This window comes from Protopterus annectens, chromosome 3.part0, assembly GCF_019279795.1.
Source record: "Protopterus annectens isolate FY-2018-M chromosome 3.part0, PAN1.0, whole genome shotgun sequence".
NCBI lineage: Eukaryota > Metazoa > Chordata > Ceratodontiformes > Protopteridae > Protopterus > Protopterus annectens.
The window spans coordinates 1,913,396,164-1,913,417,214 of record NC_056731.1 but is presented as its reverse complement, the minus strand read 5'-3'; the positions used below and the strand labels follow the sequence as shown (position 1 = coordinate 1,913,417,214).

The window sequence follows — 21,051 nt, the reverse complement described above, 5'->3', positions numbered from 1 at the left end:
ATGCACCACTGAAAGTTTAATATATTTAGCAACCTGTGAGTCCTGCCCTGCATTTTATGTAGGGCTGACAAAAAGGAAATTAAAGGATAGAATTTACAATCACATATACGACATAAAATGTAAGAATCCTTTGAATGCTTTAGCCAAACACATTATAGACTATAAAGATCATTTGTTTAAATTCAGGGTGCTTGAGATAGTACATATTAATACTCGAGGCGGAAATCACATTAACTCACTGGAAAAGAATTAGAATGGATCCTTAAATTTAGAGCCCACGTATATCCAGGAATCAATCAATACATATCCATTAAACCTATACTTAAAGCAAGGAGGTAGGAAGTAACATTACTTGCTTATTACAACAGTTATAATGAATAAAAGCAATATGAAAGGTTATATATATATGAAATGGAAATTCATTATAAGAGAAGCATGCTAGAGACTTTTACACGTATGCAATGCTATAAAATGTGTCATATATAAAAAATATATAGTAGTGCGTTTATACAGATTTGATTTATATAAACTAGATGTAAATGTTTGAAATATGTTTTTAATTGTAGCTAGAAATGTTATATTTGATTTATATGTTTGAAATATGTTTTTAATTATAGCTGGAAATATTGTATATAGGATCTTATTTCAGCCATGAAATGTATACTTGGCAAAATCATAAACAAGTATGGCAATACAATATTTGATAAATACATGAACTATGAATTATATATTATATATTATAAGTTAGAGTGACTTAAATTATAGTTATGTATGAACTGTATATGTAATTTTATCTCCATTTTTATATATTATGCATGCAGTTCATGAATAAGCCATTTAAAACTATAAGTTGAATTGTTTTAAATAAGGTTTATTATTTTATATGCCTTATGCATTTTTATTTAAAATGGGCACTTGTATAACTTCAGTAAGAGACCAGTTTGAGCAGCTAGCATTTTAACAGAAATTTAATTAACTTGTTGAATGAATTAATTAGACCATCTAAATTGCTTGATGAATTAATTGAACTCAATTAGAATGAGTATTTAAATGCCAGCACCAGATACAAGAAGTTAGATCTGAAGAAGCGTATATTGTATACGTGAAAGCGCTCATCCATTTTACTCTGCGAATAAAGATTTTCTACTTTTGGATTATATGTGGATATTCGTCATTTTGGATTACTTTCATGACTGAAATATTCTTGGAAATTTGTGTGACCATCTTAGTGCTGATTCTACCTGTTTGTTTGCTTTCATTACACACATGATGTTACATTCCTGGTAACTTTTTTTTTAATTTATTTGTAGCTGAACAGAGCTTTTAAGGAAAGTATGATTTATTTCACTTTTTTAAGATAAAGCCTAGAGACTTGTGATGACGTCTTTCCAAGGGAAACCAGAGAAAAAGAAATTTCACAGCACGAAGGTCTTCTGCTCTTTAGTTTTAGACAGTTCAGTTAGACTTGCAGCCTTGATATCAGCACTCCCAGTGTTGGCACAACATACTGATTTGGCAATTCTCAGACCAGGTCATTTGTTTAGCTATTCTACACTCAAACTTTTTGTGATGGGAGTACATTATAGCAGCTTGGACTTTTGTTTTTTTCCACAGTTTGCCAGTACACTGGCAATGTAAATATTTGATATAGTCTAAATTACCAGCCCTACTTATTCCAATCCAACTTAGTAGATGGTTGGAGATAGAGAAACTTGCCTTTGTATTTAATATTGCATTTTCCTTTCAATATATCATCCTTAATAATGTGGCACTGACAACCTGAATTTCTTATGCTTAAGTAAATATCTTGCAAACCTATATTTTAAATGTCATTTGCTATGTAGTGCTCAGTCTCAGTTTTTATATAATTTTTGTTAAATTTGTGATTTTGTAAATTCACCATGCATTCATTTTCAGTACATAATTTATGCAGTACTTTTCATTTCATTAATGTTTTCTGCAGAACTCTGCAAATATCTCAAACTGTATACTTACCAAATCTTAGCAGTAAGAATAACAGACAAACTTAGAATTTAAAACATTTGCCTCATTGTGGATGGATTTGCTGTTATGTAAACAAACAAGCCTTAAGTAGTTAAAACAACTACTTGTTCATAAAGCTATAGCTATATTTAATAATTAGGTACACATTGTGCATTGCATTATTCTGTATGCAAATTGTGTATATTTATGCTGTTCCTGCTACTTAGTGCAATCAGTTTGATGCACAAATGACATGTAATTCTTTACAAAATTCCAGCAAGCTGTTCTGGCATATGCTACATATCCACTGCCCTACTTCTCCTGGCATAGCTTGGCAATACCTCGCATCATCACATCTCTCCCCCATTTGAAAACTCAAAGCAGTTTTTCAAGTGACCCTTGGGAAACATTGCTTGAGAGGAATGAGCCTGTCTGGGAATACATTAACCCATATCTTGCCTTGAGAACCTATCTGCATTGGCATTGCTGTCCCCACTACAGTGCTGCACTGTCATGTCATATGCCTGCAAAGCTAGGCTCCACCTTAGTAACTTGGCATTTTGCTGGCTGGCTCGATGTAGCCATAGATCCCCCTCAGATGACTCCTGCCTCCTACTGCAAATACTGCAAATACTCAACACCAGGGCCTCCCTACCATGGTAAGGCTTCATCATGTTAACATGGTACAGTTTGTGCCTTTGCCTCCTGGCTAGCAGTTCTACCATGTGGTTAACATCACTGACCACCTTTAACACTTTGAAGAGTCCCTCCCAAGCTGCCTGCAGCTTATTGTGTCTGACAGTAATGAGAACTATGACCTGCTATCCCACAGCATACTCTCTTGGACTCCAGCATTCCTGTCATATCCGACATTTTTTCTGCTGTTGGGCCTCCTGCCAGCTTCTCCTGGGTCTAGCCCATGAGCTCCCTAAGCCTTGTCCTGAGGGTCAGAACATATGCCACAACAGACTCCTTGTGGGATTCACACTCACCTTCCCACTCATCATTAATCAAATTGAATCTAAAGATCCCCTCACCCTATGCCCATACAGCAACTCAAAGGGTGAAAAACCTATGGATTCCTGGGATAACTGTCTCTATGCAAACAGTAGATGGGGCAAATATTTGTCCCACTCTCTTTTTAACTGGTCTGCAAATGCCCGTAGCATGGTCTTTAGTGTAAAGTTTAACCTGTCCACAAGACCGTTAGTCTGGGGGTGGTAAGGGGGTGGTTTTCAGGTGCTTCACCCCACAGAGCTCCCACAGACAAGCCAGCATGTCTGACATGAAATTGACACATCTGTCCGTCAGTATTTCTCTCAGGGAAACCTACCCTGCTGAAAATCTCTAGCAAAGCATTTGCTACCTTCTCTGCCTTGGAGTACAGAGCCACTGCCTTAGGGTATCTGGTAGAATAATCTATAGTACCAGGATATACCTTTTCACTGTGGAACTTGGAGTATTCAGAGGCCCCACAATATCCATAGCTACCCTCTGAAATGGCTCCTCAATCACAGTCAAAGGCATCAAAGGAGCCTTGACCTTGTCTCCTGCCTTGCTTGCTTTTTGGCACTGCTCACAGGTCCTGCAGTACCTTGTTACATCCTTTGGAATCCTAAGCCAAATTCTGCATAGTACATCTCTTGGTACACTTTATGCCATTATGATTTGCAAAATGAGTGTCATGGGCTATGGCTAGAAGTGACAGTAAGCTCTAGGCACTACCAACTGCTGTATTACCTCACCCTCTAGCCCTCCCTCAAGGGTCCACTTTCTGTGCAGTAACCCTTTGTTTCAGTATGCAAACTCCCCTTATCCTTGAGATTCACGCGCCTCCCTAGCTACCTCTCTCAATCCTGTTAATGTAGGATCCAAGAGCTGAGCCTGTCTCAACTTTCTTTGTCCCCCCCTTTCATCTCTTCTCCCACAGGAAGTCTGGTATCCTCTGACAGCAGTGCCTCCGTATCAACCTTGATACTACCATTCACCTCTGCCCTTGCAGTCACTTTGTCCAAGGGAACATTAGTACCTACCAGCAGCTGTGGCTCACCGCTACAGTGTAGCTCCCTCCCTGAAATGGCCACCTCATCAGCCTTGACCTCAGATGTGGGGTCTGTGTGGGGTATGTCTGGGTCTCCCCCAGGCTAGCAGACCCACATGCCTTTCTCAAAGCCTGATGGCATGTTACTGCATGCACACAAGGTACTGCATTATCAAAATCATTTCCTCTCAGTACAACTGCAGGGATATCCTCGAACACACCTAATTGCTTGCTTCCTTTTCCACCCTCCCAGTCAATGTGAATCCTGGCCAAAGGCATTTGGAATGGGGTCCCTCCTAAAGCTCTGACTGGAGTGGACGGCCCAAGCAAGTACTACTCCTCTTTAACCACTACAGGATTCATAATGGTTATGTCAGAGGTTGTCTTCTCTCTCTTGGCTGTGGCCTGTTTTCCATCCATTAAGATTAGATTTAAACTCTGGTGATAATTTGACACACCTGCTGTCTCCAGACAGTTTACTACAGGTATGCTGTTATTCCCACTTGCTGGCTCCCCCACCTTTTGTTTCCTATCTTGCCTCCATGGGTATCTATATGATACATGGCTCCATTGGTTACATTTAAAACATTTAACCCTTGATCCTGGACGTGTACCTGAACTAGTGGCTTCCTCTGTTACTGGTGGACTCTGTTGGGGTGGTTTACACTGCCCTGCCCACCATGGGTTCCATTATATCCATGTGCAGCACTAGGTGTCCCTTCCTGTGCAGTGATGCCCTGTTTGGTAAGTAGGGATCCCATTTTTTCTCCAGCTCATCTTCAGAGTTACACTGTCTGTTTGCCAACCCGCTTCTCATGTCCGCAGGCAAAGTGCTAAGGGCTTGTTCCCTCATGAAAGGTCTTCTAGCCCAGTGTTGACCTGACAACCACTCACCCACCTATGAAAATAAGTGCTTAACTCGGCAATATAATCACACACACTTTGATCTGCCTTGCGTCTGTGCTCACAAAACTTTTTTTCTGTAAGCTTCAGGTGTTAACTTAAAACACTCTAGTAAACAATGTTTGACTTTATCATAATTTAAACAGTCAATATCAGAAAATTTAGAAACGGCAGTTACAATTTACGATGGAGTAAAGGGGTCAGGAACTGTATCCAGAGCCCTTGGTAAACATTATGCCATTTACATACACTTTCAAATATATGAATAAAACTATCAAAATGATAAACCTCCGTAAACTGTGGAAAAAATGTACCTACCTTTATTGCTTCTGGCATTGTTATTCCCTTCCCCATTACCTCCATGACCGTGGTGAAATGTCAGCATCTCCCTGTTATGTTAATGCTGCTTCTCATTTTCATCAGCCTGCAAACACCACAGTCTTTCTGCTGATTCTAATTCCAAATGTTTGGCCTCCAGTTCAAGTCTCTCACTCCAGACAGATTTTTAAGTCTCTGATGAAAAGGTGAACTGTTCTGTTTCTGAGGGCTGCAAATTCCCATCACCAGTCTGGTTATCCTCCTGGTTGCTGGTCTGAGATGAGACAGAGGTTGAAATAATTTCCCCTTTAGTCAGGTTGGCATGCACCAGTTCTTTGGTTTAGCCCACCTTGGCCAACTGGTTCTTTTGTCAGTTTGCCATAATCCTCTGCTGACACCTTTGCCTGCTTTCCCTGACTAACTAAACTAATAAAAAAAAATAAAACTATTTTGATAATGAAACTCTGAATGTTTACCTTATGCTGCTGAGAATACACACCTTCAGTAACAACTGCCTATAGGCTACAGAAGTTCAAATAATATCCACACCACTGCTCACTAATATGTGATGTCCTCCACTTTGAGCCAGTAATCAAGGAGCCTGAATTCTCACCACTGACACTGAAATGGGATGTTTACTTAAAACAAACATGAATACACCCAGTATTTCCAAATGTAGCTCTCTGTATCAAAAACAATTTCCCTTAAGAGCACACAGGGAACACACTCGGTCCAGGATCTGAGTCACTTTCTCTCTGTCTGTCTCCCTCCTGATCCCCTATAAGACTCCCCACTAGCATGGCTATAGAGTTGAGTCATCAGCCCAGTGTCCAAGCCAAGTCCTCTATCATTCTCTCTGAAACCAGTGCTTCATGTCCCTGCTCCAAGCAGCTGACAGAGACACTCTTTGAGATTAGTTTTTCACACACACACACACACACACACACACACACACACACACACACACACACACACACACACACACATGCACACCTGGGAAAGGCTGACACAGATTTTCTAGCTATGCCCACTTCTTCCCAGAGTATAAGGTAGTTACTGCCACCAGACACTACAAAGCCAGCTACTCCAAGGCTCTTACAAGCGTACCCAATTATACTGAGTAAAATTAATATTAATACAAATGTATTTTCAACTATGATGCTTGTTGCCCAAGTTGAGAAATAGATCTGAGACATAAAAGGATGGCCATAATAGAGAAAGTTTCTGGGACCACTACAGCTACGTCTGTATTATCAGTAGGTGCTGAAATAATTTCTGGCACAAGCTGGAGGTTGCACATTTTGTTAAGGTTTTACACTTGAAGGAAACTGGGAGATGAGTCTTTGCATACCTCTCCAAAGAAGTTTAGAACAGTGTTTCATAGATGTAGCCTCTTCAGTTAAGTTCCTATGGAAGGTCTCTATTAGATGGTTGGTAGACCTTGGCCCTTGGAAAATTTTTAAGCCAGTGAACTGAGGATTTGTGAAAGCATCAGCATGCACTGTTTAAATAAATTTCCATGCATCAGCTAATCTTTCAGAGAAACAATTATTACATCTCTCTCTCCCCTGTATAATCTCCTGGTTTCACTTTACGATCCTGAAATACTGAAATATTGAAATTCAGTATCTGGAGACTGTAAAGCTGAAAACTGAAAAACCCGAAACCCCAAAAGCACGAAAATCAAAATCGCGACTGCCCACATACACACTCCACACACAAACAAGCACACATACACCTTCCTCCCTACACTACAAACCAATAAAACACACACACAACAAAACAAACACATGTGCACAGATCCTATGTATAAGCAGGGGGGCAAGCCCCCCTGCACCACCCATGTGCCCCCACACCCCCGTATGCCAACTCTTGAGGTCGCACTAAAAACACAAACAGAAAAACCACCACATTCTACACTCCCCTTGCACAAACGCATCACATACGTACAAATACCACCACTCTCAACACTTGCACACTCATGATCTTACCTACCTACACTAAACCCACACCTCAAAACTCCAAACACACTCACACACACTAAAATCCCTTGCCAAAACCCCTAGTAAAACGTCACTTACCTGAATCTCCAGCTACATCCACATACCACACTGCACGTCATGAACACAGGAATCCCGTGTCACGTACACGAAGCCACAACAATGAATTTGACATTTCCCAATTCGGGATTCTGCACTTTCATGCAAGTGTAGTTTCGACACTTCGGTCCCGAGCTACTGAAGTTCGATATTTCAGTAGTTTGAGACTGAAGTGAAACTAATCTCCTACATAGATGACCTGATGATTCTTGATAACCCCAAACATTCCCAGAGGTGGCTGTCTTTGAGTGCCCTATTATCTGTGTGAAACAGTCTACAAGTCTGGATATTTTTAACTTTTCAGAATAATCTACATTTTCACATCCGTGGATGCCCTTGGTGTATTTCTGATGTAATCATTCCAATGTATGCATGCTTGTTTTCTTATAAGGTTTCCCTGTCATTATTTTACACTATAGTTTGGGTCTAATATAACTTACAAACAATAGTTTCATCATTTCTGATTTCAAAGACTTTATATGTCACATAAAAAAATGATAGATTTAACGATCATTAACCAGTTACTGATATGGCCAGAAAATCTCAAAACTAAATGTACCCGTATACCCTGGCCCTTGAATAAAGCTACAAATCTGATGATGTCTCTTCTGTCCACCTAAACCTGTGGTTATTGGATGAGAGTACATCTGAGGCCAGCAATTTAGACATTTGGCTCCAAAGCTTGAATTCCTCTTGCATAATACCCTACAACACACCATCTCCTCATGTCTTGTTTACTGTACTTTGAGGATGGATGTGGTCTCTGTAGTCTAGTCAGATAAGTGCTTTTCAAAGAGATTTGAAGTATTTTTGGCTTCTAATTTGGCTTATTGCTTCTCTCCCTTGTCAAGTTTTAAGAGTTCTTTCCTACTTCTAATACCACAGCATCTCCTTCCACTGCTGCTGTTGCTGCTTCTCCTGATAAGAGGGCCGTGCAGAATGCCAAGAATGATAAGGGATAAAGGCTAGAGATAGGAAGAAGGAAGGAAGATGAAAACAAAGTTAAAAATAGAGACTCAAGCAAAGATATGAGCTGAGTGCACTGCTGTTGATGATCCTATACATTAAGATTCCAAGGTCCTCTGTTTTCATAGCTTCCACCTTGGTTCCAGCATCAGCACCGTTTGGTCTTGATCCCCGACTTCTTCTGTTCCAATGTCAGGACCACGTCTGTGCTGACTCTCTGAGGTTCCAAGCCATTTCTTGGCTGCGCATCCATTTTGGTACCGTTCTCCGACTCTGGCTGCCAACCCTGATCCAGTGTTCTCACTGGACCCAAATCCCCTGGGTCAGTCTCCTTTGTGTAGGCTCCATGAACTGAACATGACAGTACACTGGACTACTAAGCCATCTTTGACAGCATCTTCAAAGCTCACATGGTTCTTTGAGTGTTAGGCAAGTAGATTTGTACAGTATGATCCAGACCATCTTATAGGTGCACATTGACTTGCGGATCATTCCTTCTGATTTTTCCTCCACCTGTCCACCATTTGGATCTTGTGGTTCTGGATCCAAACTCCAGCCCACATTATTTTATTATTGGTGCATACAAGATGGCCGCCTTTTGCTCCGTATTTAGCCTCGATTCATTCTACTCCAGTCTTTTTGGAGCCAACCGCATACTGTAGTTGAAAGGTCTGGGCCAGGGGTACGGTGTTAGGGTTGATTCTGAGAATTTTTTAACCGTTTCTGCAACTCAGGGCCTCAGCCTTAGACATTTCAGCTGTGGGCTCTGCTTCAAAGCTGACTTGGTGGGTGGCAGGTGTTCGTGCTTCGATCATAACTTGTCTGTAGTATGTGGAGCTTCTGAGTACAGTATTTTGTATCTGAGCAAGGGATCATAAATTACTACCTCAGCAGAACTGAATTAGATGTGATAAGAATATGGCCATCCTCTGCACCTCATAAGAGTAGGCTGCAGGGCTAGGCAGTCAAAACTTTCCTAGACATTTCCCCCATATCCCATAATGCAGAGCTCTGTTCTTCCTCTCCAGATTTTCTTTGCCATAAAAGTGCTGGTATAATCTTTAGATGGCCTCTAGCTGTTCTTTCTAAATTGTAATCTGAAGTAGTTATGAGAGAGATTTTTTTCTAAATGTCAGTATATTCTGATATTTCTAGCAATGGTTTATTGTTTTATGTGTTATGTTCATTTAATTTTCCTGTCAGAACTGTTATTTCTATTTTGTACCCAAGTCCATCTTAATGCTCCCTACCAGTATTGCTTTTTAGGATACTTTTACCCCTTTTCTCCTTTCTAGCAAAAGCATTTAAAGTTGCTACCACAGCTGCCTGGGAGAACCATGATATGGTACCCTAGCCCTAATTCTAAAAAAATAAATAAATAAAAAAACAGACCATGCCCTCACAGAAACCAGAATTTGTCAGGAGTTCTCAAACCAAACACTTCAGTGTTATCAGCTGCTCTCACAAAGGCTGCAATACTCCATACTCTTGTGGGCCACATACCAAATACTAAGTACTGGGTGGATGACTGCTTTGGAAATTGCACATATGCGTTATTCACCTCTTCTGTCCAGGTACTTGCCTGTTTCACCCAAATGGAGGAATATTCAAAAGAACTGTCTGATGAAGTGCAGCAGATCATAGACCTATTGCCTGGCATGACCCCTGGAAGAGAAGTATAAATCCCAGTCTGTAATGGCATCTACTATTGCTAATATTACAAAAGAAGTTTCTGCTAGTTGTGCAAAATCTAGGATAACTCTTCTCTTGCACGCATGGCTTAGGTTAACCAACTTCAGACCTTCTTGTATGTCCCATTCCAGGGACCTGTTTTATTTGGACCTGAAGGTACACGTGGAGAAAGAAGACAAGACCTTCACCACTGATGGAGTAAAATGTCAAAATCCTCATAGGCTTTTCTGAAAATACAGAGGAGCCCATGTCAGATTTGGTTTTCATCTGGGCAGTAGCAAAGCAAGCAGATCTACTTTATACTGTTAAAAAAATACTTGCACGAAATTTAAAATTTGGAGACCACTTTGCCGAAACGGCATGTTATCGAACACCCGGGACATCGCAAAATCCAGGAAATGAACCACTTGTCCACCAACACAGATAGAAAAAGAAAATGAAGCAAATCAACCCCCCCCCAACTAAATATATCAACTACAAGATTGCACTATAGCGGAGAAAAGATAAAAGTTTCAAAGTTCACCATGGTGGCCCAGTGGTTCATTTCCAGGAGTGAAATTGCGATGTTCCGAATGTTTGATAACATGTGTTTCGGCAAAATGGTCACGACATTTTGAATTTCGCACAGGTGGTTTTTCAACAATATAAAGTAGATCTGCAAGCAGCAGTATGGAAAGAACCATGATAAATAGATCACAGACCCTGTGTTAAGGGTTATCAGCAGTTGCTGAGCAGCTGAAGTCCTCCTAGATTTGGTCAGCAGCAACCCTGAGATGCTGCCTGATTGCTCTCCTCATTTCTTCTTCCACCATTATGTGGAATATAGTCCCTGTGGACAGTTCAGGGCAATATATAATTTTTTCTTTTTGTTCCCTTGTCACTAGACAATAAAGAATAAAACATCTCACTATATCAGAAGAAAATGATACAAGCCATGGTCCAAAGTCTCTTAAGAGTCTCTTGAACTGTTCAGTCAGACCTTGAATGGTACAGGTACTATTTCAGCTGCTGTCCTTCAGGCTATGCTCTGCACGACCCACCCACCCACACCTCTATAACTATTTGGCAGCCAAAAAATAAAAATAAAATAATGAATTATCATACTTTGAATGCATGTGCAGGGGGCATGTTACTTAAGGCATTCTTCTTTCATACATTGAAGTCTTCTTCAGAATAGCATTTACATTGCCTTTGCAGCACCAGTGGACCAATTGCATCATATAATAGATCACAAGCATTTTATGTGTTTTTATCCATGGCAGACATTTCTAGTTGTCCTTTTCTTTGGCAGACTCCTCCCCCAACTTCTCAGAGTTAGCCTTGCAGAAAAATTCTTAATGGTGTAGTGCAAGGTCCCTGTGGGGAGCCCCATGCAAGGGGCTGGGAGTCGTCTGTATACAGTGGTGATTGTTCTCCGATCCTATTCTGGAGGAGCAACATGTAATGACACCACCTTAATCATCAGTCTGACTCTTGAACTGCTGATCTGCAAGGTTTCTGGTCTTCACCAGAGGCTATACAAACAGTGGCTCGCTTCAATCCCTCCTCTGAGGTAGGAGAGTTGGCTGTCACCGTTTTCATCCTGTGCCCATGGTTGACCCTACAAGCAGACCAAGCCTGTTCCTGACCTCCAGTTGCTGGCAGCACAGACAGATGCTCTGCTACTATGATATTGGGTCCAGGTTCTGTTTTTTTTGTCAAAAATGACAGTACCTTGGGCCAGGTTTGAACTTATGGTCTAAACGCATTTAGCCCGAAAAAAAACTTTTGATTGGCCTCAGTGCTGTCAATCCTTCTTTGCTTAGCAGGAGGAGGCTTGCTCTTCCTTAGACCTCCAAACCACCTACCATGCATAAAATTTGCAAAGATATCCAAGAGGTGTGCGTACTTCAGAGATGAATCCAGCTCCGTACTCCATCTAGTGCATGACTGTGGTTGTCGTGCACTTGTTTCTGCAGGGAGCCAAAATGTTTCTTTATCTAGATGACTGGCACCTAGCTGCCTCATACACAAGTCCCTCAATATCGGTGGGGGAGTCCGGGATTATATTGTTACATTCTCTGGGAATAGCAATAAGTATAGGGAAACCCAGCTACAACTTGCTTATTTGATAACATTCATTCATTGCAGTTGAAACATCAAGTTATATACAACAAGACATTGCATGGACATAGCTTAGGCACTTCAAGTAAAGGTTTCTATTCATCTTTCTCTTCAAGCTAAACTTGTTTTTGCCTTCAGGTGTCTCCTGGCTGCAGCTATACTTTTGATTCCTCATGTGAGATTTTTCGTTAGAGTTGTCCCATTGGGCCTTTTGCATTCAATGTTTTCTGAATGTGGATCCTTTGAAGTGTCATGTTTGCATCCCCCAGGTATATAATGATGACAGAAATATGTATTGTATGTGTACTCAGTAAATGTTTTGTTTTGTTTTTCATTTTGATTGGCTGGGTCACAGCAGAAAATGGTCTGTTGAATCAGCCCACCAATCTATTACTGACTGAATGAATGATAACAATCCAAGTACTCCTCTTACCAGAAAGGCTTTATTGGGGGAGGAGGGGTGCACGTGTGATAAAGAACTGCACATGGGATCATGTCAGAGAAATCAGTGGAAATAAAACCAGGAAAGTGGTGAAGCAGTGACTGTGGAAATCCTGCAGATGTTTAAGAATAATGTGGAAGTAAGGCAGTGGTTAGTATTTATATAGCGAGTATAATTACATTTCTGTATTTTAAGATCCTATTTATGTCTATAATATTATTATTCAAACCTATGAAACATATTTTTTGCATATTCTGTAAATTTATTGCTTGGAATGTCTTTTTATTCTATAACAAGTGCAGGTTTAGACCTGTAAAATAAAATGATTGCCTCATCTGTTAAGTGATGCTTTTTATTTTGAAGTATGAAAAATTGTAGAAATTATAAGGTTTAAAAAAAATTTATTATTGATATACCTTTTTTTTTTTTTTCAATAAAGCCTCTTAGAAATACCTCTGGACCCAAACCTCCAGTCTCTCAATTTGCACTGTAATCAGATCTCCAAAATTGAAGGTCTGAGTCATGTGTGGCATTTGCGACACCTGGATCTGTCATCTAACCAAATAACTTGCATCAAAGGACTGGGAACACTGACTTTCTTGCGTACACTGAATTTATCCTGCAATTTAATTACTAAAGTAGAAGGTTTGTGATTATTTGTATACTTTATAGTGACAACAATATGTTTACAATAATTGTAATGAAGTGTTTATTAAAGTTATGACTTTTCCTTTGCTGTCACCTTTCATTAGTGTATAGTGATTTTTTAATTTCAGACATGCATAATATGGTTAAGGAAACTTGATCACAAAGTAATTAAAAGTGAGCCTACCACTCTGTGGTATTTTGGAGCACATTGTTTCATCATAGTACTGTCTGTCAAATCCTTTGTTGTCAAAACCACACATCTAAGGGAAAACTGCTGTTTTACTGTGATTACTATTGCATTTCCAGTATGTGCAGTCAATGATTATTTCAGTTGAATTGGTGAGAATTGATATTGGGATGTGGGGGGGTTTATTTTGAATTGTTTCTATAAAATGTGGGTTCATTTTGAGTATACTTTTTTCTGAAGATGACAGCTGCAACTGAGGAGTGGAAACAGTCTTGCTGTTTGATGGTGTTTGACATTTCTCCATAGTTCATAGGTAGGTACTAGGCTATCGGCCCAAGGGCCTACGTAAGCCTAGCCAGCAAGGTTCCATAGCTTACGCCACCCAAGAAAGTTATTTTCCTGTGCCACTGTCGAGCAGAGACACAGAAGTGATCCCTGGGGTGTATTTCCCATTTCCCATCCAATCATCAAGATTTTTCTTGAGTGCTAATGAAGAACTTTGCTTGACATAGATGGGTAGCTTGTTCCAGAGTATAGGAAGTCTCTGGGACAGGAATCTATCCCTCCAGCATGTCCTGTTTATTGTGGTGACAAGGTTTACATCCCTAGAGCATAGCTCAAGAGGGATTGGGATTTCTTTAGGTGTAGCATGTTGTATTTAAGTGAGGTGTCTAGAAGAATTCAAAATAGTTAGGTTTTAGTGTGGTGTTTTCAGTGCCAGTGGATGTTCACATTTTATTCATAACTGTGTTTTTTTTTTTTTTCTCCTCTTTTTTAATTTCTGGAATTCTACTAGTGGCATTGATCTTTGGGTGGCACTTCTTTCTTTTAAATGTCTGAGCTTGTTAGAACACACAATACTAATGGTACTCATGCGAGGGGAGTGCCACCACTTGGAGTTGAAAGTAGATGATTTATTTTTTTAATTAAATTATTTACTAAGAGAATTATAATTGTAGCAATCATGTATGGTAAGAGCATTATTTATATTGCTGTTCAAAAACGATGATTGCTGTGAAGTGTTGAATTAGTATTAGTTTTGTTCTTTATGTAATTTAAATACTTTACCTCAGAAAAAACGTTGTTTACAAAGTCAACTGTATTAATTGTTGATTCCTTTTATGAAGTAATGAGCGTTGACCATGGCACTGAAACATTTAATAATTGAACTACAAAGCTTAAGAGACATATGGTGACATACTTTTATGTAACTGTAATATATCTTCTGAATAATACTTTTCATTTAGGAATTTCATATTTAAAAGAGAACTCCACTCAAATGTCAAGCTTTTCTTTCAAAAAAGGGATTTTCCTTCCCTGTAATCCAACAATAAACATATGTATAGAAAAATCATAATTTAGTAATTATTCCGTTTGTTTTAATGTCTGAATTTATTTCTATATGTCTTTCTTTCCTGCATTTGTCTCGTCATCTGTTACATCTTGTAGGCTACTAAGCATGGCAGAATAATTAGGTCACTTATTGCAATTATGAGCCATTAAGAAAAACAATGGCTTTAAACATTGGCTTTTAAATGTGCCTTTTCAGTCACAGACTGCCAACATCACACATCAGATACAGTAAATAGTTTAGCATGGACTCTGAAAAAAAACTGCCTTTCCAACTTCATTTTCAGATGCAAATGAACAAGAAAGCACAACTCTAGTTTCATTTTTTATTATTATAAGTTGTTTTTACCCTTAATTAAACTGAGTGTAACAAAGAAAGAAAGAAAATATTTATTTTCTGATTTTCTGTAGTGTTTGATTTTGTATTTTTGTTCTACGCTGTGAGTTTTCTGTTGTCAGCCTCAGTAAGAAGCTGAGATCCTTCATAAAATCCTCCAAAGCTAGTTACGAAAACAAAATAGTCACTGATTCTAAAGACAACCACAAAGCATTCTATAGCCATGTCAAGAATCTTAATGGCAACACTGAGATCTGCTCTGAGTTGCAGCACAATGGCACTAAATATAGAGACAACAGATATTGCCAACGTCCTGCTAGATAGGTTCAGTGCTAACTTTACCCCTCTCTCATCCCCTAAAGGGCCCATCTCTATACCGGAAGAATGCAAAGTTCCTGTAATCACAGCTGCACAGGTAAAAAAAAAACACTTTCCAAAACCAAGAACACAGCATCCATGGGACCTGACAACATCCCAGGCTGCATTCTACACAAACTACAGAACGAACTGGCACCCCACCTAAGTACCATGGTCAATCATAGCCTCACTTCAGGCTTTGTGCCCACTGAATGGCGCACAGCAATGGTTATCCCACTCCACAAAGGGGGAGCCACCACGGACCCCGGGAACTACCACCCCATTAGCCTGACGAGCCTGGTCTGCAAGACTATGGAACATATCATCATGGAACTTATAAACAATGACATTGGTAATCGCCAAACTCTGGACCCTACCCAGTTCAGGTTTGTAAAAGGCAGATCATGTCTCCTAAACCTGATAGACTTCTTTGAAGCAGTCACCAAAGCTGTAGATGAGGGTATGGTGGTTCACACAGCCTATCTAGATCTCGCCAAGGCTTTCAACACCACCCCCCACTCTGGAATTATAGATAAACTCACTAAACTAGGTATAAATCCCTATGTCACAAAATGGGTTGCCAACTGGCTCACTGACTACACCTTGAAAGTAGCAGACTCTAAATCCAACTTCAGACCAGTGACAAGTGAAGTACCACAGGGTTCAGTCCTAGGTCCTCTCCTGTTTGGTATCTACTTCTCACGTACAGGTTAACACAGAAGGTCTTTGGCTAACAAAGTTCGCAGATGACTGCAAACTAGGAGCCATAATCAAAACTCCTAACTATGTGGACATCCTACAAAAGGGCCTCTCTGAGACAGATGCCTGGTATCAAAGCCATGTCCTCAAGTTCAATGCCAAAAAGTGCATTGTCATCCCTTTTGGTAAAAACTCTGTACCCATGAACTACCACATAGGCGGTAGTCTACCTAACTCTGAAAGTGAATTAAGAGACCTTGGGACACAGGTGGACAGTAGCCTCTCCTTTGATAATCACATTGCTACAGTAGTCAGGAAATCCTTCTACGTGGCACACCTCATCATAAAAGGTTTCTCATCCAGGAAGAAAGAGGTCATTGTTCCCCTCTACCCATCAGTCATTAGACCCATTATAGAGTACAATGCCCCTTTTGGTATGTACCTCACAAGACATCTGGAAAGGCCACAGAAATACCTCACAAAGAGGATTACCGGCCTCAAACAGATGCCCCTACGCAGACCGTCTCAAAAAACTCCAGCTTTACTCGGATATCGCCTACTCAGAGGCGATCTCTGCCTAACATACAAAGCTATGTCAAACCCAGAGCTGTTGGACATACTCCACTTAAAGAAATCCCAGTCCCTCCGAGCTACACTCTCTAGGGACCTAATCCTTGTCACCACAATAAACAGAATATGCTGGAGGGATAGATTCCTGTCCCAGAGATTTCCCATACTCTTGAGCAAACTACCTATCTATATCGAACAAAGCTCCTCATTAGCACTCTTCAAGAAAAATCTTGATGATTGGATGGGAGATAGGAAATTCACCCCGGGGATCACTTCTGTGGCTCTGCTTGACAGGGGCACAGGAAAATAATTTTCTTGGGTGGCAAAAGCCAGAGTACTGTTTGGCTAGGCTTATATAGGCCCTAGGGCTAATAGCCTAGTACCTACCTGTGAACCTATGAACTGATGTTTTTTATGTCTGTTCTTCAAGACTTCAGACACTTTTACCAGACTTAGGTTCCATAGCTCAGGCTCCTCCGCTTACTTCTAATCTCCTCCAAGCCCTGCATTACCTAAGATACCTCAAATCTTGTTTGCCACTCTCAGCATTCAACATGGCTGATGTTCCTCAGGTTGTTGGAGGCAAGTAAAAAAACCTTTGGTATAGTGTTGTGCTGTAATTTTCACTCTAGCGTATTTCTGGATTCTTTCTGCCTTTGTCTTAGTTTGTCCCCTGCTTAGTATAAAAGAAAAAAAATCTCTCCTTTTGGAATTAGCATTTTTGTTGGCTTAGTCCTCATGCCTCTTACTCTCATACTGTAGATTGATATTACTCTGGTCTCTGTCTATCTCTTTTTGAGATAATTTGTATTACCATTCTTGGTATATTATTGTTTTTTGTTGTGTGATTTATCTGCACCTTTTTTGCTGTATCTATTTTTTTGTGGTGGTGGTGGAGTAGTTCGACATTGCTGATAAACCTACTGACCTCAAAAAAATTTCTCACTTGTGGAACAAAATTCCCTGTTTGGATGCCCACTCTGAATGTGTTTATTGATTTGGGAGCCTGCCATTTGGGCATAGATTGTGACCTATGCTCTGCATTTAACCATAAGGCTCTAGTTAAACTTAGAAATAAGCTGGTTTTAAAGGTTCTACTTCCTTCCTCATCAGCATCTACTTTTGGAGCATCTCCATCTGCCAGGAAACCTGTGGAAAAAAACGAAAGGGGACCAGGGGGGAAAAGTCTAAAGATAAACATAAGGAGCAAAGAAAGATATCCCATTAACACTCTCCTTCTTCAGCTCCACCTCCTAAGATCCAATGGACATCAGATCTGACCACTGCATTGAATCCATCACATTATTCCTCCATAACTCCTTCTCGAAGGGTTGTCACCAGAGCTGATTGCTACCAGACTATATTCACCTTTTCTTCAAAAGGAACCTCACAAGGCTTCTAGATTTCCATTATTTTCATCTTCTTTCAGATCTACCAGAAGTTTCTCTGAAGCAGATGTGGATAGAATGATGAGAAAATTCCTCAGAACCCAAATTCAGTTGGGAGTTCTTCCATCTCTGTCTCCCATTGGGCCATCCTAGACCCCTTTAGCTGCTCCTACTCCGATCTGCACTGGATCTGAAGTTGTGGTCTTTGCTGAAACTGGCATCATCTCTGATCCAACTTGCAATGATGTTGTCTGAGCTGGTGGGATCTGTGAGTCATAGGTTTGATGCTGGAGCCATGGGTAGGGGTTTGACTCTGAGACTCATCCTTTCCCCTCAGAACTTTGTTGTTAACTTGGCTTCTACCCCTGCTTTGAGATAAGAATGGGGAGACTCTTTGGACTGCCTTAGCCATGTTGCTTTGGCTCTGGCTGGGATGGTTTTGACAATTATTTGGCACACCTTATTAGATTCCAGTGGAACTTGACTAAAGAACTCTCCAAGGCCCTCACTGAGGCCATGTCTTGAAAGACAAGAAAACCATGTCTTCTCACCCCCTTCAGTCTCTCTCAAATACTTCCATACATCTGATCTCATGTGACTGAGGGTACATCTAGAGCTGCAGGTTCAGGCATTACTGCCTGGATGTGCTTATGAGACTTTGTGCAGCTTAAAACATCTTTCATCAGTGCTCCCTTTGATAGCTTGACCCTTTTTGGACCCAAGATTAAAGAAACTCTTTAAGAGTGAATAGGATGGGAAAACTCGTGTCGTAGGAATACAGTTTTCTACTCCCCCTCCCAGGACGTTCTCCATAAAACAAAAAGGGGAAAGAAAGATGTGATTCCAAAAATCCCAGTGTTTTTCCTCTAATAATAGACATTACCCATGAGACAATAGAGGCCCACAGAATCAAGGCATTAGAAGTCCCTTCACCGAGAAACTGTACCAGCATTCTTGAGGGATTACCCAGCTGCTGCACTCTGGAGGCAGTTGGAGGCGTGTTTCTCTCTGCACCCAGTGGTCTAGATGCCCATCACCAAAGTTGTCTGGATGCAGACAGTTATTACTAAAGGCTACTGTATTCAATTTCTCTATCTTACACTAAACATATTAAACAGGCTACCCCATGTGCCATCCCATCAGAGAAAAGATGCAGCATTAGAAATCCAAAAGCTGACAACAAAAAGTCATCCAAAAGATCCTGCCAGACCAGCAAGGGTTTGGAACTTATTCATGGTTCTTTTTAGTGCCAAAGAAAATGGGGACGTCAAGCTAATCTTCTACCTAAGCCACTTGAACCAGTTTGTCAAACATTTGGAAGTTCTGAATGGTCACGTTCATTCCATTTTTCTACTATTATGGAAGGATGACTGGATGTACTTGATAGATCTCCAGGATGCATACTATCACATCACAATAGACAGATGGTCCCAGGGGTTTCTCGCTTCCAGCTGGAGCCAGTCATTTTCAGTTCAGAGCCCTGCCCTTTAGTCTCACCACAGCCCCCGTGGTGTTCACCAAGTGCATGGCAATAGTTACAGCTCACTTGAGATGGTTAGGATTCCAACAACTGGCTCCTCATTGTCCCCACCATGCATTGTTGATTCACACCAGAGATTACTTAGTCCACCACTGCTCCAATCTAAAATTATGATCAATTATGACAAGTCAAAACTTTGTCCCACACAAGTCCTGGAGTTCATAGGAGCTCACTTGGACACACACTGCCAAATAGCAAGACTACAACAGTTGAGACTGTCCACTCTACAAAATCAGGCCTTGAAATTTCTGTCTGTTCAGACATCTCCCACAAGATTGATTTTGCAATGCCTGGGATCTTTGGCTACCTCCATTATTCTTGTCCCACTGGCGAGGTTTTACATGAGTACTTCAGTGGATATTGGTGTTACAATGGTCAGTAAGGCAACAACTCATGAATTTCCACATGCAGATCATCAGTATTTGCAGGGAACATATAACTGGTAGATCCAAGCTCTGGAGGTGTTTTAGGGACATCCCATTGTTCTCCTATTACTAAAGGCCACAGTGACCACTGGCACTTCCCAGCTCAGGTGGGGGGACACTACTTGAGAAAGTCTGCTCACGGCACATGGTCTCCTTTAGAAGCCAGTCTGCATATCAGTGCTTTGAGATGAGAGCAGTCCTAGCATTGCAGGAATTCCAGGATGTTAACCCTCTGGGGATGATTGCTGTACCGACAGACAAAATGTTAATAGTCTGGCACATCAACACATGGGAAGGAACCCATTCTTACACCTTGTGTCGAGAAACAGTGAGAGCATGGCAATGGTTGATCTCTTCCAACCACTTTCTAATCACATTGCACATTCTGGGGAAGTACAATGCCTTAGCGGATAAACCTAAGCAGGTCTATTCTGGTCTCTTATTTCTTCAGTGGTGAAACTGGTTACCATTCTGTTATATTTTTGCCTCTCCCCACAACTTCAAGTGCAGCAGATATTTGCCCTGATCCTTTTGAGGGGGAGTTACCGAGAGATGCTCTGCTCCATGATTGGCCTTCCACTCTACACATTTCACTGACTCCCTTTATCTCAAAGTTCTTCTAGAAAGCATCCCAGTAGAAGAGCAAAGCCATCCTCATTGCCCCATTCTGGCCCTGACAAGTGTGGTTCCTCTTTTTCTAGCCCCATTTAATACACCAGCCTTGGGTCCTGGGGCAGGTTCCAGAACTTCTGTCTCACCTGCCCACCCTGTTTCACTTGGACATTCAAGAAGCAAACTACACAGACCTATAAGATAATCCCAAAAAGAAAAAATCCAAAGAAATTCTGGAGGTCAATTAAGAAAATTCTTTAACCTGGCTTTCCTTCCTGTCCAAGCCCTTATCCAGACTTATTTCTCTGAGAAACGGCTAGCAAATTGATCACTTTCTTAGTTGACATGACAGCCCATGTTATCTCCAGCTCTCCCCATCACTTAATCAACC

General features: G+C 40.7%; 1 protein-coding gene across 1 annotated transcript in view; it reads left to right on the top strand.

The window, feature by feature from the left end:
• The window catches only part of LRRCC1 (leucine rich repeat and coiled-coil centrosomal protein 1), a 1,845,576-nt gene that overhangs the window by 50,605 nt on the left and 1,773,920 nt on the right, over window positions 1–21,051 (top strand). The window contains exon 3 of the mRNA XM_044066062.1: window positions 12,987–13,192. Within this exon, the coding sequence (XP_043921997.1) occupies window positions 12,987–13,192 (206 nt within the window). The remainder of the gene's footprint in view (window positions 1–12,986; window positions 13,193–21,051) is intronic.